We start from the raw sequence: 26126 nt of genomic DNA on the forward strand, positions 1-26126 counted from the left end.
AGCTTCTTTGTGAATGCTGTGTGAGGCACTAGGTTAAAAGATTATATTAAAAAAAATTATAACAGCTATAAAAATTTATGAAAGCAAATGGGATTCCCCTGAGCCTTACAATATCATGTAAACATGATATAAGTTAAAACCCCGCCCTATACATTCCTCATGGGAGTGGAACCTAGACTGTTTTCTAATTGGTCGGTGGGCCTTTAGGGCATCTGATAACATGTGACAACCTGTAGCTCCACCGTAAGAAGCACTGATATCAGATTCCTAGGTCATTTTTGGACTCACTGGGACCCCTTTTCATGGATAAAAGCCACAACACTGTTCTGGAATACCGATTGCTCATGTGCCTCAAATAGTATCTGTTATAAATTTGGATCTGCCATAAATACCTTCTCCAGTTCAGTGGCATCAGTTGCTCTCATATGCAATCTGAGCATATTTTTTGACTGATACTGCCCAATATATATCTATGATAGAGTAATCCGGGGGTGTAACAAGCCATCCTCCTTGACATATTCTCTCATGCTTCTCCAATTTTTTCAAAGGTGGACCAAGTTAACATCAAGTGAGGCATGTGTTCATTCGATTGTTAAACTGCTTTATTTCGTAGTAAAGTGAACGTAAAGAGCAGCAGTTATGATCAGATTCACTTAGTTCAATCAGATATGGCTTAGCTTTGCATAATATAAAATAAAGGACACGCTGCACTTTCTCACTTCAGTGAGAAAGTCTTACTTAAACAAGATGTGTTCTAACTATGTTCCAGCATTTCTAACCTCATCGTCTCAACGAGGGCCATCACTGCCCTCTCTTTAACATATCGGACTGCCCTCACAACCTTCCTATCTCAAAAGCCTTTCACTCAGCCTGTATCCCAGCCTCTCAAATCTCATTTCAAAATACGATCAAAGGGTTTTCCACCACAATGGGTGGGAGGTATTTTACCTGAACAATCTAACCAATTGCATACTGTTTATTTTATGGTGAAAACAACTTCCATTTTGGATACTAACTGCCTTTTTTAATTCATGAATATATATATTGTTTTTTTTTTAAAAAAGCAATGTTTAAAAATCATTACTTTTTCCAATTCCTTGCTGTGGCAAAATGATCAAAAAATCCTGAAACATAGTATCATGTTCACCAGCTTCAGAAAGTCAGCCCCAAAGTATATTGGTGGTTCTTGGAAAAATTCAACATAAATACCATCCATAGCTGCAGTCCATTAACTGGACAACACAGCGTAGAGTTCACTTCCTCATCATATTGGTTTGTTAAAGCCCTCTTACTGTGCAAACCTGTTGGGTCAGAGGTCAGCTTAGTATGGTGCTCTTTCCACATCCCAAAGATACCTTCACAGGATTGTTGCAGAACTCCAGACTTATCAACTATTGGTAGTAATCCAGAGGTACCCTACTGATCACAATTGACAACAGACTTTAGACAACAGAAAAATAATTTAGAATCATTTTGTGGAATTCCAGAGTGTGCCATCAAAGATGGAATGGAGGGAGAGGGGTGCATGGAAGGGAAGCCGGAGTACTGGCACTTAAGGCTGGAGAAAATTAGAGTTAGGAAGGAGTGAGAATGTGGAGGGGATTGGAAATGAGGCCAAGGATTTGCTCTTTATATGTTTATAAAAGACTTTGGTGTTCCCTTTTTGTTACCCGCTAATCTTAATAATTTTTCTCCGTTCTAAAACGGAACTTAAATGTGTAAACAGAAATTTAAAAGGCCTTGTTTAACTATTAAATGGCTTGCTTAAGCTGTGTGTCTCAAATAATTTCAGGAACACTTCAAAGTCAATGTTTATATGCAAATACAGTGTCATCTTCCATACATGTAATCGAATTGATTCTCTCCCTAAATTCTCCCAGACAAACCTGGAGTATTCTGGCGCTTTAACAAAAAACTGTGTCTTTCTTTCAGGTGTCAAGGACCGCAGCTTCAACAATTCTTGGATACCAACACCCCTCCTGATCCTTCTTCCCCATCACTTTCCTCTGACTCCATCCCTCCCTCCAATCTCACTCACCCTTTGTTGTGTTTTCACCATCCCCTATGACATTCCCCTCTCTGACCCCGAATGATCAGCCCTCAGCAAAGGCCTCAGCTTTATCCTCTTGCGCCTGGACCTCAATGAATTTCGAGCTTGACACGATGCTGAGCTCTTCTTCCACCGCCTTTGCCTCCGCGCCCACTACTTTGGCCAGGAGTCTTTCTCTCTTCTGCGCCCCCACCCCGGACAGCGGACCCTTTCTCCCGTCTTCAGGATTCTTGTTCCACCTGGACCCCTCCCTCTGGCCTCTTGCCCTCTCTTGATCTTTTCATTGGGAACTGCCGGCGTGACATCAGCCATCTCAATTTCTCTGCTCCCCTCACTCACTCTAACCTACCTCCCTCTGAACTTGCAGCACTCCATTCTCTCAGGCCCAACCCTGACGTTGTTAAACCCGCTGACCAGGGTGGCGCTGTTGTTAGGCGAACTACCATGCGGAGGCTGAATGCCAACCCTCCAACACCACCTCCTACCTCCCCCTGGACCGTGATCCCACTGCCTAACATCAAGCATAGTTTCCCAGACCGTCACTGGCACCATCATCTCTGGAGATCTTCCCTCCATGGTCCTCATAGTCCCCCAACTCAACACAGCCTGCCTCTACATCCTTCCCAAGATCCACAAACAGGACTGCCCCGGTAGACACATTGTTTCAGCCTGTTCTTGCCCCATGGAACTTATTTTTTCCTATCTCGACTTTCTTTCTCCCCTTATCCAGCCTCTTCCGATGCCCTCCGCCACTTTAACGGTTTCCGGTTCCCCGGCCATAACTATCTCCTGTTCACCATGGTTGTCCAGTCCCTCTACACCTCAATCCCCCATCAGGACGGCCTGTGGGCCTCCGCTTCCTTGAATGGAGGCCAAACCAGTCCCCATCCACCACCACTCTCCTCCGCCTGGCTGAACTTGTTCTTACGTTGAACAACTTCTCCTTTGACTTCATTCACTTCTTCCAAATAAAAGGAATCGCTATGGGTACCTATGTGGGTTCTAGCTATGCCTGCCTTTTTGTGGGATACGTGGAACATTCTTTGTGCCAGTCAAACTCAGGTCCCCTCCCTCACCTCTTTTTCCAGTACATTGATGACTGTATTGGTGCTGCTTCCTGCTCTCACTCCGAACTGGAAAATTTCATCAACTTTGCTTCCAATTTCCACCCTTCCCTCGCTTTCTCATGGTCCAGCTCCGACTCTTCCCTCCTTTGACTTCTCTATCTCCATTTCTGGGGATAGGCTGTCAATGTCTACTATAAGCACACTGACTCCCACAGCTACCTTGAGTAAACTCCCTCTCTCTCTTCTATCCTCCGCCCCCCCCCCCCCCCCGACCACGCCGCTTCCTGTAAGGACTCTATTCCCTTCTCCCAGTTTCTCCGTTGCATCTATTCTGATGGTGCCACCTTCCACACCAGTGCTTCCAATATGTCTTCCTTTTTCCTCAACCGAGGATTCCCCTCCACTGTAGTTGACAGGGCTCTCGACCGTGTCCATCCCATTTCCCACACTTCTGCCTTCACCGCTTCCCCTCCTGCCCAGAACCATAATAGGGTCCCCCTTGTCCTCGCCTTCCACCCCAGCAGCCTCCACATTCAACGTATCATCCTCTGCCATTTCCACCATCTCCAGCGCGATGCCACCACCAAACACATCCTCCCCTCCCCTTTCAGTACTATGAAGGGACCGTTCCCTCTGCGACTCCCTGGTCCACTCTTCCATCACCCCCAACACCCGCTTCCTTCCCACAGCACCTTCCATGCGAGCGCAGGAGATGCAACACCTGCCCCTTCACCTCCTCCCTTCCCACCGACCAGGGGACCCCAAACACTCCTTTCAGGTGAAACAGCGATTTGCTTGTACTACTTTCAATTTAGTATACTGTATTTGCTGCTCACGATGCGGTCTCCTCTACATTGGGGAGACCAAACGCAGATTGAGTGATCGCTTTGCTGAACACCTTTGCTCAGTCTGCAAGCGTGACCCTGACCTTCCGGTTGCTTGCCATTTTAATTCTCTGTCCCCACTCCCACTTTGACCTCTTTGCCCTTGGCCTCTTACACTGTTGCGATGAAGCTTGAGGAACAGCACGTCATCTTTTTATTAGGTACTTTACAACCTCCTGGACTCTACATTGATTTCAATAACTTCAGATCATAACTACTGCTCCCATTTTTTCAGACAGCAGGTGCTGGTAATGGTTCTGCTGTTGCCATTTACAGCTCCTCTAGACCCATCTTTTGTTTCTTTACTTGTCCCATGACCATCCCGTTTTGCTTTAACCATCATCCCTTTTGTTATTTAATCACTTCTTCCCACCCTCCCATCAGAAACGTTCCCTTTTCTTCCTCCCCCGCCTTTTCCCTGGCTCTGTACTTGCTTAAAAACTGTTTAATCTTCAACTTCTTCCGGTTTTGACAAAAGGTCATTGACCTGAAATGTTAACTCTGTTTCTTTTTCCACAGATGCTGCCTGACTTGCTGAGTATTTCCAGCATTTTCTGTTTTAATTTCAGATTTCCAGCATCTGCAGTATTTTGCTTTTGATTTGCTTTAGTATTTCTTAGTTGGAAATGAGTATAAGTTAAGTTAATTTAAATAGATTTTTGGTAGATTGAATTTAGATTTCCTGCTGGACAGAAGAATTCTAATTGCTATACAGCTTACATTTATATAAAGCACCTTTAATGTAAAAACACATCCCAAGGCACTTCACGGAAACTTAATGGACTCCAAGCCAAAGAAAGAGATATTAGTAAGGGAGACTGAAAGGTTGGTCAAAGAGGTGGGTTTTAAGGAAGAAAGAGAAGTGGAGAGGTTTAGGGAGGGAATTCCAGACAGTAGGGCCTAAATGACTGAAAACACGATCACCAATGGTGGGACAAAGGGGCAGGGGGATGCAGAAGTGCAGAGTCAGAGGAATGCAAAGTCAACGAAAGATTGTAGGGCTGGAGGAAGTTACAGAGATAGGGAGGGAAGAGGCCATGAAGGGATTTAAACACAAGGATGAGAATTTTAAAATCGAGGCTTTGGGGTATCAGATGCCAATATAAGACACCCAAACAGACCGAAAAGGAGTGGGGGGAAAGGAACCTTAAGCTGAGAAGTATTATGCTATTATCATTATGTGTTAGTGGTACTGTTCTGATTTTTGTGAAATGGTATGTTTCTTTAACTTATCTGTAGTCTGCTCAGTAATATTTCCTGCAAAAGAAATGCTGCTGTCTTGGCATCTTCCAGTACTGTAACAGAGTTTACATTCCAATGTGGAATTTAAAATGGTGTTTGGTAGTTAACATTTTTATTACACTGTTTAAAAGATTTAAAATGTTGCTCGATGACAGGTGAATCGCAAGTTTTTTTTCTCGCCCAAACTTTTATCTTTTTGACTATTTCTTAGCATTGGTGAATTTATTTACACAACCTCTTCTAATTTTTTTTGTAAAGGTATCAAATATCTCTCCCCAAATCTTAATCAGCCATGCACACCCTGCAGTGGAGAGGGTGGATGGATAACTTGCTTCCAAACCTCTGACGATGTTGCTTTAAACTCGTTGCTAGTAAACATATGATGGCAGTTACTCCTCCATTTTAAAAAAAACATTGGTCCTTGACTTTGCATCTTCGTGCAGTAGCTTGCTGGCTTAGCACTGTGGGGAATCAAACTTTTGTCCTCCATTGATTTGCAGCATATCAAACAATTGTGTAGTATCTTAAGAGAATTAACTTTTGAATTTGTTTGACATTTTCATTATTTAAATTTAAATAATTGGTTCAATGTGAAGATGGCCCTGAAGCTGAAATGAACGAGTGCCTGACTCTAAACCAAGGGGTTCTGTGTTTGAATCCTAGGGATTTCCATCATTTGGACTTGTTTGCTTCACTCAGATAGATGACCTTCATCAGTTATTGCATTAGTTTTTCACTGAGCAGCTACAAAAGACCACGCAGAAGCAGGATGGTCTAATTCTGGGAGGAAAAATTAAAATTTTCTGGTTTGTGATACTGGAATTGCATACAACCCAGAGTGCTTCAATTGGAAGAGGTTGTGTCTTTGAATAGTGTGCAAGGGAAGGAGGTAAAATAATACTTGGGTGTGAAATTATGTCCCTAGCCATATTGCTACAGTTCTAAAGACTTATTTGTTTTAGCTTCTGTAATTTGAGGAGCAGCAGCATTTTCCAGACATAAACTTAGTTGATTTAGATCTTTCCTAATTTTGCCAATCCATTTAGGAACACGTGCAAGTAGATCATCATTTAATATTTTAAAAATACAGTAGAAGCTCAATTCCAGACACCCTGAAACTGAATGATGAATGTAAACCTGAAGTGTTATATATGACATATACCCAAAATTAACGAAGATACCAAAAGTACTTTATTGTTCATTACAATAAAGACTTAGGAGTTGGAAAAAAACAAGGTCCTCATGACAGTGACATTCGATTCCACAGTCCATTCTATTCAAGTGTTCGTAGGTCTGAGCTTTTACTGTATTTCTACTGACGTGCAAAGCTTACTATATTAAGCTGCCTTTGCAGTTATCCTCTTTCACTGGAGCAGCAACATACAAATTTTTAAGTTGTCTAATTCAAATCAAGTCTGTAGTTTTGATGCTTCTTGTTCTATACTCTTAAAATGCTCTACCCATTGCAGGAGAGAAATTTGCATATAAAACAATTTGATTTTATTATATCCAAATGTGCAATGATTTAAAACATTACTGAGGTCCCCCCCCAAAAAAAAATTGCCCTGCATTAAAAGCAGTATGAATATTGTCGCAAACATATGCTGCAGAGCTTTTTGTAACAAAAGTAGGAATGTAGTAAATTAATTAGTGTTCCTGTTTTGCAGGCTGGATGCATCACACTGTGGAGCCACTAGGAGACAAAACAACTAAGGAAAGCTTTGCTATTCAGTGTCTTCAGAAATCTCTAGAGGCAGACCCTAACTCTGGCCAATCCTGGTACTTTCTTGGCAGGTAAGATTGAAGTTGATGGAATGTTAATTTTTGAATCCATTATTTAAAAAAAAAATCAGGCATCTTCAATCTAATTATTTTAAGAGCTAAAACAAAAACCACAAATATTGAAAATCTGAAACCCTGTTCTGATGGTCTTATACCTGAAACATTAACCATCTTTCTTTTTCAAATGCTCATTGACCTGCTGTTCATTTCCAATATTTTCTGTTTTTATATTAGTACTTATCTCAAATTTGTTTTTAAAATTCCTTATTGTTGCTTGCACTTGCATATTGCATTCAGCTGAGCTGGTAGCCAAATAGTTCCAACAGGTTCAGAGAAATCCTTCTCTTCTGAATTTGGTATAATCCAAAGTTCATTAAGTTCACTTGACTGGATGACACTGGCCTATGCCATTCCAGAGTCTAAGTGCAGTATTGGAGAGAAATTAGCAAAGCTGTCAGTGCTGTACAAGATCATAACTGGAATAAAATAGCACAAGTTATTTATACCAGGATTATAAATGGTTGCACCTCACCATTCTACATTAACCCTATTCTCAGTGTGCAATACCACCAACTTTACACACCATTTTTCTTGCCTATGAAACTCCCTCTTGGACAGTATCGATACCCAAAAATATGTCCCTTTTGTACAGCATCTGCAGCAGTGGCTGCTGACAGTCAGAGCTCCTGAGGTTGTTGTTTCACCCATGTTTATTACAATTGTCTTAAGACAACTTGGTTATGCAAAATTTGTGGATCTTAACCTCAACTAGCCTGATTTAGCCGTAGCCTTACAGCAATAAGTGACAATGGTTAAGCTGGATGAACCGCCTCTGAGATTAGCAGTCTCCACTCAGACTTACTTGATCTTAAAATGAGAATGGAGGCAGAATGGAAGATTTCCAGTAAGGACCAGGTAGAATTGATACCAAAATGAATTTAAAGAGATTCTAAAGATAATGCGAATAGTGCTCATGTGAGTAACTTGAAGTTGGTAGGTTTAGCCAAGGATCAGGAAGACTGTTACATCTTCAAAGTATTTTTTTTTCAAATACTCTTGATCTGCCAAATAAGTTTCATAGTATTGAAAAAGACACTAAAGCTGGCTCATGAAGGTCTCGTTTGGCCTACTGGTTTTAGAACATTACACTCCAGCAAGTTAGAGCTTACTTGAAAGCGGTGAGGAGAGCTTTTGTACGAAAACTGAAGGTTTAGCATCGTGTCACTTCTTTCCGGCAAGCCACACAGTTAAAAGGAAAAGATTTGTTTGATTTAGAAAATGTCAAATCAAAGTATTTGCTATGCTATTTACTATTCTGAAAAAATGCACATTAACACTGAAACCATTCTAAATCATTTCCCTTCACTGACTTGCACTAAAATACATCTCCATAATCTAATGCCCAAAGTTTTGCTGGAGCCATGAACAAGGATTGTGACTAGCAGAATGGTCCACATGAGGAGGCTCCTCCCGACTCTCTGGCACCTTCTGCGGGATGAGGTGACTCCTCCCAGTCATGTCACTGCGGGGCAGCTGCAAGGTTTGCTGCACTACCCCTCATTCCCAGCTGTCAATTTGAAGTCCGGCACGAACTGAGACGTTGCAGCCCCGGATTTAGCAAAAGATGAGAAATTAACCTCTGGGAAAATAGGCAATTCAAGGGCCAGCACTATAGCACTTCCTTTAACAAGAGCCCTCTGTAAGGAGATGCAGAACTTTTATTTAGTGCTCCAGTGCTTATAAAGCTAGGCAGCACAGAGCACCTACTTCAGTGACTACTTCAGGCTCATTGCACCACCGGAACTTTACCAATTCGTCCACTACACAGCACCCGGGAACCCATTGTAACCAAAGACTGCCTCTGAACAGGGCCAATTGGGCAGACTCTTCCATCTACCACACTAGTACAACAACACCACGAGTTCTCAGTGGTTAATCGTACTGTCAGTAAAGGAATTTTTTTTTGTTTCAAAAATATACTTTATTCATAAAATTTGTAAAGGTACATACAATACAATTCAAATTACACTTCAAACAATAAAATACAGGTCATACAGTTTGCAATGGCTCATACAGTACAATTCATAAATCACAATACAATTACACATCATACATGGTACATACAGTTCATGATGCCCTAGGGTGCCTCATTGCCCTTACAGGCATTACAGATTATCAATTACAGATACATTGCATTCATTGGTCATTTTACATTCAGCCTGAGGGGGTTTTTCTTTGATTCTAGCCCTCAGTATACAATGGTGGGACAGCCCTAAACTGCAGCTAAAGTAAAGGAATGTTCCATGACAATAAAGCTGCTGTCAGTAGAGGGTTGAGAAGTAATTAGTTATTACAAAGTCCACTGCAGGTGTGTGGCTGTTAATGGGTTGTGGCTGGGATTTGGGGTGGGGGAAAGGGCTGATCAGCTGTTAAATTCGTATGCAAAAAATCTCAGGCCAGGTGAAGCTGTTTCCACAGACCTTTGCTGCTTCTGGCTTAGACCAAGCCCTTGCCCAAAGGAATGAGTTTCAAAATTACTGCATGTGCAAAGGTGGGTCATGATTTGGTGAATAACTGAACAGTTCTCCCACTTTGGATTATGGGTGTTTCTGGCATCTAGCCCTCATCTCAAAACTGGGGCAGATTATCCAGGTTGTAAGTCTTTGTTAGGATTCTATTCATCTCTGACCTGGAACAACTGTTACTTGATAAATTAAGCATTCTCAGGATGGCAATTTTGCTCATTCTGCATGTCTGAGGTTGCTGTGCTTTTGTTTCGTTAAAATCATTGTTTTGTGATCATGTGATACGCTTTGTACAGAGAATTGTTACTTGAGCGGTGTATATTGAAGTAACAACGTAAAGCAAGTTATGGCAGGCCAGTTGTCATCTGAAGAGATCTGACTAGTTAACGTTTCGGGTTTAGAAACTTCTTCAAAACTGATACAGAATAGGTGAACAGGCATATTAATACAATCAGAACAAGGGGAGGGGGGGGTCCTGTCTGAGGCTGAACCAGACCATTTGCAACCTTGGCGTCCTGTTTGACCCTGAGATGAACTTCCGACCACATATCTGCTCCATCATCAAGTTTGCCTACTTCCACCTCTGTAACATCATTCGTCTCCGCCCCTGCCTCAGTTCATCTGCTGCTGAAACCCTCATCCATGCCCTTGTTACCTCAAGACTTGACTATTCCAATGCTCTCCTGGTCGGCCTCCCCTCTTCCACACTCTATAAACTTGAGCTCATCCAAAACTCTGCTGCCTGTATCCTAACTTGCACCATGTCCTGTTCACCCATCACTGCTGTGCTCGCTGACTTACATTGTCTCCCAGTCCGGCAGCGCCTCATTTTTAAAATTCTCATCCTTGTTTTCAAATTCCTCCATGGCCTCGCCTCTCCCCATCTCTGAATTACATTACACAGTCTGCATTGATGCAAAGCAGTTTCTGCTTTGTATTAAGAGGACTGTAGTGTAAGAGGTTAGTAAGAAAAGTTAGAGCTCATTCAACTTGTGTTATAACCACAAAATTTCCTTATGCAGCAGTCTTCTCTCCATACTATCTGCAAGACAGCTGCATGAAATAATCTACATGCTTTATAAGGTGTCATTAAGCTGTTGATTTGACTATCAAGGCTTTGGCCTCAACATTAAGTGAGAGATCTCCACCTCTTTTAATTTACCAGTTTGGCATAATTCATTCTTATGTGAAAGATGAATAGGTAAAAATATTAATTTACTTACTTTGGTGTAGCCTTCCTAGTCCTTTAGTTGCAGTTTAATCTCCATGTACAAAGCTCCCTTTCTGTCAGTTCTCTCAGCTGTGCAACTTGGAGGTTCCTTTTGTGTGTGAGATTTTGCTGTATCTCTTGTGTTCCCTTAAGAACTGCAGTTCGCTTCCAGAACCACATGCACACATACACAGCAGGGTGGGGAGAAGATGAAATGACCAATACAAACCACACAATTTGAGTCAAGTAATTCTTAGCCCTCTGTCTCTAATTTGCTACCCCCACCCCAAGCAGGGATACAGGAATGTAGTGGTTATATTGCTGGACTAGTAATCCAGAGGCCTGGACTAATAATCTAGAGAATGTGTGATCAGATCCCACCATGGCAGTTTGAAAATTTGAATTCATTTAAAAAAAAAATTGGTATTAGTAAAAGTAACCATGAAACTGTGGATTGCCATAAAAACCCAACTGGTTCGCTAATGTCCTTAAGGCAAGGAAACCTGGCATTTTAACCAGGTCTGGCCTATATGTGGCTCTAGTTCCACACCAATGTGGTTGACTCTTAACTGCCCTCTCAAGTAGCCTAGCAAGGCACTGTTTCATCAAGCTGCTACAAGAAGGTGGTCCATCTCCACCTTCTCAGGGCAACTAGAGATGGGCAATAAATGCTGACCTTACCAGCAACGCCCACATCCCTGAGAATTTGTTTTTTAAAAGTTGGGCTGGGCATTTTCATTTGTGCAAATGATAGTTCAATGGCATTCAAAGAATGAGGAAGGTCATATCTAAAGTAAGTCATATTTTTGTGGATCCATTAGTAGCTATATCATGTGCATTACACATGCATTTGTGTTTTACTCAACATAAAAAAATAAACTGTTTTTAAGTATTAGTTTCAGTGGAATCTGCTTAAGAAGCAAGATATGCTGCAATGCCATAGAATAAAATGTAATTTTCTCTACATTTTACCTCCATTATTATCTAAAATACTTGGAGACTGGAACTGGCAAAATAACATCTAGTTTGTGTGTATATATCCTGAATTGTAATTAGTATCTTTCTTACAGGTGCTATTCAAGCATTGGCAAAGTTCAGGATGCCTTCTTATCATATAGGCATTCCATTGATAAATCGGAAGCGAGTGCTGACACATGGTGTTCAATAGGGTAAGAAATGCCAGATGCTTAGAACTAGATGGTAAGACAAAAAATTGAGAGTTCTGGCAATATTCGTTTGACACTTTATTATCTGCATCTGTTCAGTCCTGTGCCATTTTGTTTACTGTTTTAGGGTGTTGTATCAGCAACAGAACCAACCAATGGATGCTTTACAGGCCTATATCTGTGCTGTTCAGTTAGACCACGGACATGCTGCAGCCTGGATGGACCTGGGAACTCTCTATGAATCCTGCAATCAACCTCAGGATGCAATTAAATGTTACATAAATGCAACTAGGAGCAAAAATTGTAGTAATACCTCTGCACTCACAGCAAGGATAAAGTACTTACAGGTAAACTGGTTTGGGGTATCTAAATGCATATTATTCATCTCAAAAATTACATGGAATATTTCTAATGGACATAAATTATTTATATCTATGGATTAGACAAGAAACTTCTATATGGGTTTGTTATTGACTAACCATATTCCACCGAGTTAGAAAGATATTTCTAAAGCACCAATTTAGTTTAAACTGGTTAAGTAGTTAACCAGAAACCATGCAGTCAGAATTCCAAGGAATATAACATGAATGGGCAATTTAGGCATTATTAGAGGTTAATTATGACAGTTATCTTCTGCTTTTATTGTATTTTTAAAATAGAAGTTAGCATTAATATTTTAGAATCAAATTAGCTTTATGCAGTACCGCATAGCAGGTTATATAAATGGCATTGTTAAAATCATGTACAACTTAGAAGACGGAGATTTGAAGAAAGCAGTCGGTTGCTTTCTACTGCTTGAGGTCTAATTGGAGGGAAAAATTGCCAAAGGCACGTTAAATTTTTTTGCCAAAATTGCCTGCTATATGGTATCTTAAGTGCAAAGCTATTCTGCTTTTTTCTTTAAGTCCTACCTGCCTACAACAATAATTCTGCATCATCCCTTGTTAATGCAAGTGATATTGAATTCTTCTGTTAAAGCTGCAGTATCTTTCTTTGTTCGACTTCATAGTCTGAGTCATTTTTCAGATCCATTTGATAACGTTTTCTAATGGCCTAGCAGGTAAAGGTGTACCTGGTATAACATTAGGCCACAGGAAGGTTCCAAACTAGATTCCTAGTCTGCACCTAGTTAGCTGATTTCAACCAGGATTGCAGTTTGAGCATTCCAGTTGCTCTCAGCCCCTCTTGTCTAGGAAAGGGAAAAATCAACCAGGGTCCCACTCTGGATTGCAATTCATTAACCCCTGCTGGAAATTACTTGGAAATCAAGTGAGAATAAGATTGGCCTTGGGTATGATGACCTCTGTGAATAGCTTACCAAACCTCACTGTCTAAGCTCGCGTCCGAAGAGTTACAACTTTGATCAGGTGCTGGAGGGCTGCTGGTACTTATGGAACCATACCCCAGCAAGAATCAGCACCTTCCAGAGGGAAGGGGAAAAAATGGGAGGGTGGGGAAGATAAATTATTTTACGATTCGCTTTCTGTGGTTTATGGGTCTCAGCAGTCAATATTAGTTCAATCTTTGAATGCTACTGCTCATGCTTCGACACGTTGCTACTGATCTTATTAGCTCCTTGCATCTTCTTCCCAACTATCTTCTCATCTGTCCAGGTGTGATCCTGGACAGTATCGGTAGGCCTTTCGACCAAGGAGGGGGGTGGAAGAAATATCAGCTGATACTGCTACCTGTCCTTACCTGAGATCCACATGTACTTTCCAGCAAAGGTCATTGCGAGTAATCAGGAACATGAGCCATGGCTGGAATATTTTGCCATTTTCTTCTTTCCCTGGGACACTAAGGTTATTTGTAGTGCTTGTTCTGTCACCTTTACTGAGATCAGCTAACTCAACACAGACCAGAGGTTAAACTTGGGATCTTAGTCTGTATGGCTCAGTGAAACACTAGACAGTACTTTTACCCATAAAACCATCAGAAGCGCTGATAGCTACGTTTTAAGGAAAATCACTCACAAAGTGTTTGACATGACTCTCTTGCACCAAACAATTGTGATTTACATCTTCAACTCAACTTGATTTGTTTTCTGTGCACCACTTATGCCTGCTTCTCTATACAAGTGTTGATACTAAATATTGCTTATTTTGGTAGCAGATAGGATCATACAAGTTTACAGTGTAGAAAAAAGCTATTTGACTCACCATATCTATGCTGGTGCTTTGCCAGAGAAAACCAAAATTAATCCTACCTTGCTTCTTCCATGTAGCCCTGTATTTTCCTCTGCTTCAAATATTTATCTGTTCTTCCCTTAAAAGATCTACTGATCCCTATCTCAGCTAGTAGCTGTGGCAAAGTATTCCATACTGTAAGACTGTAAAGACATTTTTCTCAATCTCTCCTCATTCTGTAACTATTTTAAATTGATGATCCTCTTACTAACTCCCCAATTAGAGGAAAACTGAAAAATGTTAGTAGGCAAGGAGCTTTTGTGGACAAGCAAATGGAATTCTGCACATCGGAATCATTTTCTTGCTGCAAATTTAATTTTGGCCCTTATTGAAATCATTTATTTTCTCTCACCATTTGTATTAGAGAATATTGTTTGTTTTATCAATATCCCACTGTTGCACTTTTTTTTGCTGTTTCTCTTTTCTCTTCTTCCTCCCCCCACTCTTGCCCAAACCACTTACAATTGTTCAGTGTTCCTAAGCCTGAGTGTAGTGCAGCACAGGTCATCGACTTGTCTGCAGTTGTAGCTGCTGTAATTTCCCTGTGAGAAGCATGAGAAAAAAATAGTAATGGACCTCTACTTTTATAAATGTTTACTTTGACTGTCTTTCTTTCCTGGCTACTATGTAAAAGTGCTTCAGGTTCTTTTAAACATTTTAATTAGGTTGGTGCTTACAAAAAAAAATTATGAAGTTTACAATTTTTTTTAGTATATATTATACATAGTCAACTAAAAGGAAACTGCAGCTTTTAAAGACTTGAATTGAACATTTAGGTTAATTTTGAATTTAAGTATAATAGAAAAGGAGGCCTTGTCAAAGATATTAATTACACCACTGATCCCCAGGAGATTAAATTACTATGATGTACCATATTACTGGGAGAAAATTGTTGCAATTTTAAATTCAAAACCATATATTTGTATAAAAGTTATTAGTTTTCATTCTGATTTTGACCTTTTTTTCACCGCACACAATGCAAAATTAACAAAATTAAAACATGGGCAGGTTGCTAAAACTTCACACAACTGTGTTCTGTCACAAGTTTAACTGAAATTTTAGTGTGATCATAAAGCCACAAGTGTTACATGATTGTTGAGCAATTAGGTGGTTTGTATGACTGATCAGTTAGCTTTCATTTACATAATCGCATCACATACTTTTTACAGGCCCAGTTGTGCAACCTTCCACAAGGTAGCCTACAAAGTAAAACCAAAATGCTTCCCAGTATTGAGGAGGCATGGAGCCTACCAATCCCAGCAGAACTTACCTCCAGGCAGGGTGCCATGAATTCAGCTCAGCAGGTGAAAATTATTTGTACCTCAATTGTACTTAAGCATTTTAGCTTTATAGTTTTAAAGGTACTTTTTAGTGGCTAATACATATACACACAAAGCAGTAACTGCACAAAACATCATCAGTGGTAGGATTTGAAGAAATATGTTCATGGGATTACAACTATTTGGGGGTATGAGATTATCTACCAAAATATTTTTAAAGGTCCTAGAGCTATTGAGATCAAAATTGGTGATTTCTCAAGCTATTGGAAAGTAAATGTTGAACCATCCTATTGTATGCAATACTTTGCACTATTTGTACATAAAGCTGTATTTATAGATAGTTACAACTATTGCCCAGAACTGCTCAGATTTTTTTTCCTTGGTACTCAACTCTGACAAAAATGGGAATAAGAAATTAGTCCAAACTACACTTAGTCATTGTTCAGCTGGTGAAAAAACATATTCTGTGATTACTACTGCACAAGCGCAAGACAACAGGGAATCAAAAGCAGAAAGAAAAGGGTATCTTGAAAGTACACAGAAATGTTACCTAAAGATTTTATTTCCAACGCTCTTTTGTGTATAGGCTTGTAAACCTCACCATCACAGTAATGAACCATTAGCAGGCCTCAGTCAGCAGCCACAGCAGTCCTTACCACTACACATGGTTCCTTCTAACCAAGTAGATGACCTATCCAGTCCTGCTAAAAGGAAAAGGATGTCCAGTCCTACTAAGGTAATAATTCAATTGGTTTGATTCTATTTTAATGCTTGGAGGACCGTATGATTACTTCGGCATCCGAATGAAATGGGGACAGAAGGAAAAATTGAGGTTTTTAAAGAAAATCTTCTGAGTTTTAAAATGTTCAATGATATGCATCCCTTTTGTAATCTACTCTTCAACATGAAATGTAAACTATTTTTTGTGGATGTTCTATAATGGAAGACATGTATATTTTTTCAACATTGCAATGATAGTTCAGTATTCCATGCTGATTATACTGCGGAAAATAGTTCTTCTGAAAAAAATTGGCAAAAGGACCATAATGATAACATGACCTTGTGTAACAGCTGCACTCTCCAGTTAAGACAATTAATTTAAAATAAAATGCAGCAAGTTTATGATCTGTTGGTATACTACACACTGATGTACAACAAAACTTTCATTTTTATTGCGCCTTTAATATTGCAAAATGTCCCAAGGCATTTCACAGGAGCATAATCAGACAAAAATTGACACCGAGCCAAAGAAGGAGACATTAGGACAGATGACCAAGAGGTTGGTTTTAAGGAGGTTCTTAAAGGAGGAGAGAGGTTTAGGGAGGGAATTCCAGAGCTTGGGGCCTAAATGGCTGAAGGCACAGCTGCCAGTGATGGGGCAAAGTAGGGTTGTATTCCCTGGAATTTAGAAGATTATGGGGTGAGTTGATTGAAGTTTTCAAGATATTACGGGGAACTGTTAGGGTAGATAGAGAGAAACTATTTCTGCTGGTTGGGGAGTCTAGAACTAGGGGACATAGCCTAAAAAGTAAAGCCAGGACTTTCAGGAGTGCAGTTAGGAAACACTTCTACACGCAAAGGATGGTAGAAGTTTGGAACGCTCCTCTGCAAACGGCAGTTGATGCTGGCTCAATTGTTAATTTGAAAGCTGAGATTGATGGATTTTTGTTAACCAAAGGTATCAAGGGATATGGGGCTACGGTGGGTATATGGAGTTAGGTCACAGATCAGCATAATCTCGTTGAATGGAGCAACAGGCTCGAGGGGATAAATGGCCTACTCCTATTCCTATGTTCCCAAAGGAAGTGGTGATGCAATTAGAGGAAGGCAGAGTTCTTGGAGGGTTGTTGAGGTTACAGAGATAGAAAGGGGCGAGGCCATGGTGTGATTTGAACACAAGAATGAGAATTTTAAAATCAAGATGTTCGGGGACCGGGAGCCAATGTAGCTCAGCAAGCACGGGTGATGAGTGAATGGGACTGGTGCTAGTTAGGAAAAGGGCAGCAGAGTTTTGGATGAGCTTAAGTTTATGGAGTGTGGAAAATGGGAGGTCAGCGAGGATAGCATTGGAATAGTTGAGCATGGAGATAACAAAAGCATGGATGAGGGTTTCAGCAGCAGATCATAGAATGGTTACAACACAGGAAGAGGCCATTCGGCCCATCGAGCACGTGCCGACTCTTTGTAAGAACAATCCAGTTAGTCCCTTTCCCCATTGCTGTGGCAAATTTTTTCCCTTCAAGTATTTATCTAATTCCTTTTTGAAAGCCACAATTGAATCTGCTTCCACCACTCTTTCAGGCAGCGCATTCCAGATCATAACTACTTGCTGTATAAAAATGTTTTTCCTCATGTCGCCTTTGGTCTATTGTCAATCACCTTAAATCTGTGTCCTCTGATTCTCAACCCTTCCGCCAATGGGAACAGTTTCTCTTTATTTACTTTATCTAAACCCTTCATGATTTTGAACACTTCTATCAAATCTCCTCTCAACCTTCTCTGCTCTAAGGAGAACAGCCCCAGCTTCTCCAGTCTATCACGTAACTGAAGTCCCTCATTCCTGGAACCATTCTAGTAAATCTTTTCTGCACTCTCTGTAAGGCCTTCACATTCTTCCTAAAGTGCGGTGCCCAGAATTGGACACAATACTCCAGTTGTGGCCGAATCAGCGTTTTATAAAGGTTCAACATAACTTCCTTGCTTTTGTACTCTGCTTCTATTTATAAAGTCCAGGATCCTGTATGCTTTTTTTTTAACCGCCTTCTCAACCTGTCCTGCCACCTTCAAAGTTTTGTACATATATACCCCCAGGTCTCTCTGTTCCTGCACCCCCTTTAGAATTGTACCCATTTATATTGCCTCTCCTCATTCTTCCTGCGAAAATGTATCACTTTGCACTTTTCTGTGTGAAATTTCATCTGCCATGTGTCCACCCATTCCACCAGTCTGTCTATGTCCTCACTGTTCACTATACTTCCAAGTTTTGTGTCATCTGCAAATTTTGAAATTGTGCCCTGTACACCCAAGTCATTAATATATAGCAAAAAAGGCAGTGGTCCTAGTACCGACCCCTGGGGACCACCACTGTATACCTTCCACAAGTATGAAAAACAACCATTCACTCCTACTCTCTTTCCTGTCACTTAGCCAATTTTGTATGCACGCTGCCACTGCCCCTTTTATTCCATGTGCTTCAATTTTGCTGATAAGCCTATTATGTGGCACTTTATCAAACGCCTTTTGAAAGTTGAGCTGAGGCACGACCAGAGACAGGTGAAATTATGGAGGTGGAATTAGACAGTCTTGGTGATGGAGAGGAAATGGGGTCGGAAGCTCATCTCAAGGTCAAATAAGACTCTTGAGGTTGCGAACTGTCTGGTTCAGCCTGAGACGGTAGAGGGGATTGAATTGGTGGCTTGGGAGTGGAGTTTGTGGTGGGGGCTGAAGACAATGGCTACGGTCTTCCCACTGCTTAAGTGGAGGAAATTTCAGCTCATCCAGGACTGGATGTCACATGGGCAGTGGAGGGGTCGAGTGAGGTAGAGCTGGGTGTCATCAGTGTACATGTGAAACCTGACATTGTGTTTTTGGATGATGCTGCCAAGGGCAGCATGTAGATGAGAAATACGAAGGAGCCAAGGATAGATCCTTGGGGGACTCCGGAGATAATGGTGCGGGGGTGGGTAGAGAAGCCGTTGCAGGAGATTTTCTGGCTATGATTGGCTAGGCAAGAGTGGAGCCAGGTGAGACCAGGTTGACTCACTCAGCTGGACAATGGAGGAGATGCATTGGAGGAGGATGGTGTGGTCAACTGTGTCAAAAGCTGCAGGCAGGTCAAGAAGGCTGTCATTTGTGACTTCAGTTAGGACTATTTCAGTGCTGTGGAAGGGGCGGAAACATGGAGTTGCATGGAAGATGGGCACGGATTTGGGAGACGACAACATGTTGAAGGTCTTTGGAGAGGAAGAGGAGGTTGGTAATGGGATGGTAGTTTGCAAGGACAGAGGGGTCAAGGTTGGGTTTTTTGAAGAGGAGGTTATGACTGCAGATTTAAAAGGGAGGGGGACAGTACCGGAGAGGGAACAGTTTACAATATCAACTAGCAAGGGAGTCAGGAAGGGAAGATGAGTGGTCAGCAGTTTAGTGGGAATAGGATCAAAAGAGCAGGAGGTGGGTCTCATGGACAAGATTAGCTTGGAGAAGGCATGAGGGGAGATAGGAGAGAACCTAGAGAAAGATATGAGTTCAGGGCTAAGGCAGGGGGGCAGGTTGGAAATTTGGCATGGTGGGCTAGAGGATGGGAGGGGCGCGGCAGAGGCAGCTGAACGGATGGTCTCAATCTTAGTGACAAAGCAGTCCATGAGCTCCTCGCACTTGTTGGAGGTGAGTGTGGAGGGAGCAGGGCAGAAGGTTTAAGGAGATGGTTGGTGGGGAAAAAAGAAGCTGGGGTTATCTTTACATTCCAGGATGATCCTGGAGTAGTGAGCAGTTTTGGCAGAGGAGAGCAGGGCCTGATGGTGCATGATGTGGTCCAACCAGATCTGGAGTTGAGTGGCTAAACCAGTTGTGCACCAAATGTTTAAATCTGTGCCCTTTGAACTCATGGGAGTGAAGATGGGGGGCTGTATCAAGGGGACTGACTAGGGTGGGAGAGAGTAAGGATTTAACTGAGGACAAGGGCATCAAAGGTGGAGGTGAGGATGTGATTGAGCAGATCAGTAGCTTCAGAAGTATCATGACAAATGGAGGACCAAAGGCTAGACAGTTGGGAATTTGTGCGTGCTGTTGTAAGTGACTTGGGAAGAGTTTTTTTCCAGGGATATATTACAGACTTTAATGTATCACATGTTTGTTGGCAATCTATATAGAAATAATATCCAACAGTCTATGTAAGATGATCCTCAAAAGTTTTTGCAGTGTTCCCAAAAATATCTGTTATTGCAGTGTATGGTTTTAAACTTACGCTTTTGGTACATACTCTTATTTCCTCATCCATTTTCTGCACTTATCCTTTGCAGATGCTCCGTGCAAAGGTAATACAGAAATGCTACTGCAATTAAATTGGAAATGATTCAGTTTACATAGTTCCTAGATTTTGTTCTATAATTTTGGTTAAAATAATGGGTGTGTTAATTTATTTTTTTATTTTCAGCTAAATGCTCCAGATGTCTGGTCAGGTGGTCACACAGCACCACACCATCCAGTACAACAGCAGGTTCCGTCATGGTACCTGACCCCTCAAAAATTGCAGGTATATAGTTTCATTATAATATTTTAATTGTTTTACAGTTCTAATTTGAAATATTGAGCACTATTTATTTTCAGAATGATCAAACGTGCACATTTTGAAAGCAACTTCATGGGATATTCACAAGGCATGAGCTGAGGCCATATGGGCGCACTGTGATTTCATTCAGTGATGTAATCAAACAAATTGGTTTCCAATTGCTCCACCTTTTGTTAATAATTTGAATTTAATTGTATTTCAATGGGGAAAAATAACCAAACCTTGCATGTACCTAGGAACAGGAGCTATTTGCACATCTCTTGGCATGCAGCAACTTTGCCTGATTCGTGCTCACCTTTGTGCAAAAGATGTGCCCTTGTCCTCAGTTAAATATATTGAAACATTTCAGCTTTACAGTAGTACAATATTTTTGTCGTCTTAGGCTGTTTAAGTGTGTACCATGGAGCCTGGGGGACTACATAGAAAGGTTACTTCCTTGTTCCCATTAATGTGCACATTTCTGAAATTGACAGATCTTGATGCTCTAATTGAAGATTGATCTGCATACAGGCAGCAAGGCTAAGAACAGTCCTTTCTTGACGTGCATGTCCCCTAAATTCAAACAGGACAAACCAGCAAACGTGAAATGTAAACATAAGTAGGATTAACTTGATTGGGCTTCTCACATCAAGCTGATAGGCTTGGAGGCTGCAACTGGCATGGGGCACAGGTTGGATATCCCCACAGTAGAATGTTGAACTATTATTGGTTGATGAGCTTTAAGCTTTACACCTGACCTTCACAACTTTTGTGATTTCATTTTTACATTAATTGTGAAATTAGATCAGATGGAAATCATTTTTTTGCTTTCTAGGGCGATCATGAATCTTAATAACAATGATTTACCAGACCTGGTAAATCAGTGTTACATATAAAATAATAAATACCCAGGAAATTGCAAAACTGCTAGCTAACAAGTGTTCCAGTGACTTATGTAATGCACACTTTTTTGAACCATTTTAGAGGAATACTGAAAGGCTGACAGAATTCCTCTTACTGTGCTGCACATAATTTGGGTAAAACTGGTATCTAGAGAAAGTCATTAGTGTCTGCCTCTTTGAGACTTTGTTTTATATCCATAGGATAACTTCTTATGCGAGGGACATTTTTGTTCCTATTTCTGTTCGAATTTGTCACTTTTACTTTTGATTTCTAGTAAGAGAGAAGCATTTTTATAACTGTGCCATATTGATTTTCACCACATATACTCATTGTTTCTTCCAATAGTACTAGTTCAAATTTATGCACACCAATTTGCCTAAACCTTGATTTTGCCAATGCTGAATCTTGGGATCACAATTGGAGATCAAGGCAAGAAGAACTTCAAAGGATTTTCCCTGTAATATGTCCTGCACAAAATCTCTGGTGTCTTCCATTGGAAGATGACTTCACCTCATGTAAATTATGCCATGGCATTCAAGGAAGGCCTAAGATGCAGCTGCTTCAGATTATATCTGTGATGATAGCCATTGCTGTGATTTATGAACAAAAATCAGATTGCAATTTCTGTGTCGAATTTCTACATGGAGTCATACGTGGTCAGCCAAAAAGCATGTGGGCAGTAGAGAGGAGTACAGGCATGTCATCGGATCAGCGTTCCACAAGTGATAAATTCTAACTTTTTGATAGCTTGCCACTAAATATTGTATATGTATGTTACGAGTGTAATATGAATAGTAGGAAGATTTTACTTCTGTATTAACTGTATTTTAGCCTGGAACATTATAAAAGTAACAATAATTAAATCCAGAATACAAGATTACTTTTGTGTTTTGTGCATGTACATTATTCCATCTGGGAGTACAGACCCTTAAATAAGGTGACTTGCATTCTTCTTGTGGTTTGAAGTGAATTTTACCCCTCCTGGAAAATTTGTCATCCATCTTGAAAATCCCATCATTGAATATTAAAGTTAGAAATTATGAGGAGGTACACCCCCAACAGTGATCTACTTCAATAAATTGTCAGACCTTTTAAATAAAAAATCTATCCTCCCCTAATGGCTGGCTGAGTTTATCCAGTAGGTACGCGAGCAATACAGACCAAGAAGGTCCCAGGCTTGAACCATTTGCATTGAGTTAGCCTACAAGTGTCCATCGTTTCGGAGCAGTGGGCCAGCTCCTTGGGATGCAAATAGTGAGTGGGCTGTGTCTAATCAAGGGTACATGTAGACTATAACTTGATCATGATTGCAGAATATAAACTGCTTTCCATCAATGCAATAGCTACTGAAAATGCATGTTACGTTGCTATCTCTGCTCTTTCATTTCAATCAGCCTCTCCTCCCCCTCTCTCCTCCACTTCTATGGCTCTCATTATTTCTGTCTCTCTCTCTGTCTCTCCTTCACTACTGTCTCTACTCCCTTACTGCTCTTCAAGTTTTTTCATTTTTTAATCTTCTATTTTAACTTTTCCATTTCTTAACTGGGCAGAGAGAGACAGCAGCCGACAGGGACTTGGGAGGCAGCAACATTAGGACTTTTGGAAGTGGGAACGTTGTTGATTGCAGCGTCTGGAGTATGGTGGGAAGAGATGTCAGTGACATGGGTGGGGTCTGAGAGTCTCCTGATTGGTAAACACCTATAGGGAGTAGTAGTGGGCTCCAGGATGGCCTATTCTTTCTGCTTCCACATCCAGAAGAGTCAGGTAAACATTTAATGAAAAGTTCTCTCCTCTGAAAAACTCGCTGGAAGCAACAACTGATCTACTAGAAGGATTGTGAGAATTAAATAATCACAAACAACTTTACCAGCTTTCTCAGCAGGAGCATTTTGGATTGACATGTAGCTCTTGCAGTGCTGCTCTCCTCCTTCAGTTGGGATTTAGTTCTTATTTTCTGTGCTTACAGTACAATATGTTTAGTGGCAGTGCATCGAGAAAAATTTAAACTAGCATCAAGTCACATTATTAAAGTAGTTTTTGGAGCATTAACCGACATTTGTAGAGATAGTGGAGTAGAGGAAATTTGTCCCAGCCCCTGTATCTGACTAAATTATGAAAAGTAATCTTGCATCTTGGATTTGATTATTCCTGCTTTGTTTTTGTAGTAATTTGTTAGAAATTAATACAATCTATATTTTAAGATTCTATGAATAAATGTAGTAATGTGGTGTACTCAGGATTAGTTAACATAATACTGAATGATGTTTTATAGTGCAAACTGTTTGTCTTTCAGTGCATCCAATAAATTTAAAGCACTTTAATTTTTCCAGTTTTTGGAGCAGTTGCGTACGAACAGGAAGAACCTGAATCAGCTTCAACTTCAAATGCTGGAACAGCTTGAGGGACAGTTTGCCTTGATGCGACAGCACCAGCAGCAGGTAAGAGTGTATAGTGCCCTTCAGGAAAAGGATTTATGTAATCAGTCTGCATGGGGCTGACTTTTTTTAAAGCTTTTAGGGCACGAAATGATGCTGAAATACTAATATTATAGTAATAAAGCTACTCAGTTGCCAAAGTTTATTATGATAATATTAATCTTGTGTTACAAAAATGACATGGCAGTTTTAAATTAAAATACATTTTAAGCTTGCCGTCGTCTTTCTTTTTGACCGTTTATTTTTGTTTTGTTCCTATTTTTAACATATAAGCTGTTTACTTTTTTATTTTTAAACTTAAATTATCTTGGGCCAGAATTCGTTGTCAAAATGGTGAGGCTAACAGCTTTCACTGTTATTTATGAGCAACTCGCACAGCAACTTCAGGCAAGGGCAGATGCGCAGTTAAACGTGAAAATCCATAAGTTGCTGACTGAGATGCTCCGCCATTAGCTTCGCGAAAACGGCATCTCGCTATCTGACTCATTCAAATGCATTCAACGGCGTAAAATTCCTGTATTTGTTTGGTAGATACAAATTAAACTTGCCATAGAAAGTGAGGGCACATCCATTGCCGTCTTAAGTACCATTTTTAACAGTGTGATCTGTGTTAATTACTGCCAAACCACCCCTCTGGCACTGAAAATTAACTATTCCAAGTATTACATTCCTTCAGGTTTTAATTTTTGTTGCAGATTTTAAAAAAAACTTAAATTAAATAGAAAAAAATGTTACTTTTTCTTTCTGTCTCTCTTCTTAATCCAGTCTTTCTTTTCCTCTCTTTTATTTCTCCTTCCGTACCTGATTTGACATTGAATTCACTATTCTAACTTACACATCCTTGTTCAGACCGTGCATTGTTCATTTAACAATCCTTCAGTCTGATTGGTTATGGAGATACACGGTTGCTTGCCCGTTCACTCAGATCCCAGATGCCCTGTAGAGGGCGCTGCGCCATTTCCATCTCTCATTTCCAGCAACTGGCAAGGGCGGGCGCCATTCGTTGACCGGCTACAGCAAATTCTGAGCCCTTATTTTCTGCGTCCACTAGGTTCTGCTGTCAGACTAGATTAGATTTTTGGCACTTGATTTGCTGAAAAGCTATTTTTTAGAGTTGGTTTTGAGCCACAGGCTGTTGATTTTTCAAAATTGAGATGGTCATGTGAAAGATAGGGAGTATAAATAAAAATGAGCAATAAAAGTAAATTAATTGTTTCCTCTATCACCCTTCCTCCAATCCAATCATCATCTAAGTTTGTATTTTGTCACCTGAACAATTGCCTTTGATTCAGAGTAGCAATTCCCTCTATTTTGCCAGTTTATACAAGATGGCCCAATTCTTGTATCAACAACTACTTGCATTTATATAGCGCCTTTAATATAGTAAAACGTCCCAAGACACTTCACAGGAGTGTTATCAAACAAAATTTGACCCTCAGCCACATAAGGATATATTAGGACAGGTGACTAAATGCTTGGTCAAAGAGGTAGGTTTTAAGGAGTGTTTTAATGGAGGAGACGGAGAGGCTTGGGGAGGGAATTCCAAAGCTTAGGGCCTAGATAGCTGAAGGCATGGCTGCCAATGATGGAGCGATTTAAAACTGGGAATGTGCAAGAGGCCAGAATTGGAGGAGCTCAGAGATCTCTGAGGGTTGTAGGGCTGGAGGAGGTTACAGAGATAGGGTGGGGCAAGGCCATGGAGGGATTTGAAAACAAGCATGGGAATTTTAAAATTGAGGCGTTGCTGGACCGGGAGCCAACGTAGGTCAGCGAGCACAGGGGTGATTGGAGAATGGGACTTGGTGCAAGTTAGGATACGGGCAGCAGAGTTTTGGATGCGCTCAAGTTTATGGGGGTGGAAGATGGGAGGCCAGCCAGGAGAGCATTGGAATAGTCAAGTCTGGAGGTAACAAAGGCATGGATGAGGGTTTCAGCAGCATATGAGCTGAGGCAGGGGTGGAAACATGCGATGTTAGAGGTGGAAGTAGGCAGTCTTGGTGATGGAACAGATATGTGGTCGGAAACTCACCTCAGGGTCAGATGGGATGCCAAGGTTGCAAACAGTCTGGTTCAGCCTCATCTGTTCTTAGGAGCATGTGAATTAACCCTACACAGGCTGAATTTTCATGA

The 26126-nt window shown here is 40.8% G+C and overlaps 1 protein-coding gene across 3 annotated transcripts in view; it reads left to right on the top strand.

The window, feature by feature from the left end:
* Positions 1–26126, top strand: part of kdm6a (lysine (K)-specific demethylase 6A) — a 230591-nt gene that overhangs the window by 157169 nt on the left and 47296 nt on the right. For 2 of the 3 annotated variants that reach the window (XM_067992901.1, XM_067992903.1), the window contains exons 10-16: positions 6911–7037; positions 11831–11929; positions 12054–12273; positions 15282–15416; positions 15979–16128; positions 20545–20643; positions 23892–23999. In XM_067992901.1, the coding sequence (XP_067849002.1) occupies positions 6911–7037; positions 11831–11929; positions 12054–12273; positions 15282–15416; positions 15979–16128; positions 20545–20643; positions 23892–23999 (938 nt within the window). The remainder of the gene's footprint in view (positions 1–6910; positions 7038–11830; positions 11930–12053; positions 12274–15281; positions 15417–15978; positions 16129–20544; positions 20644–23891; positions 24000–26126) is intronic. The other variant, XM_067992902.1, reaches the window with a different exon arrangement.

The sequence above is a fragment of the Heptranchias perlo genome, chromosome 11, assembly GCF_035084215.1.
Source record: "Heptranchias perlo isolate sHepPer1 chromosome 11, sHepPer1.hap1, whole genome shotgun sequence".
Classification (NCBI taxonomy): domain Eukaryota; kingdom Metazoa; phylum Chordata; class Chondrichthyes; order Hexanchiformes; family Hexanchidae; genus Heptranchias; species Heptranchias perlo.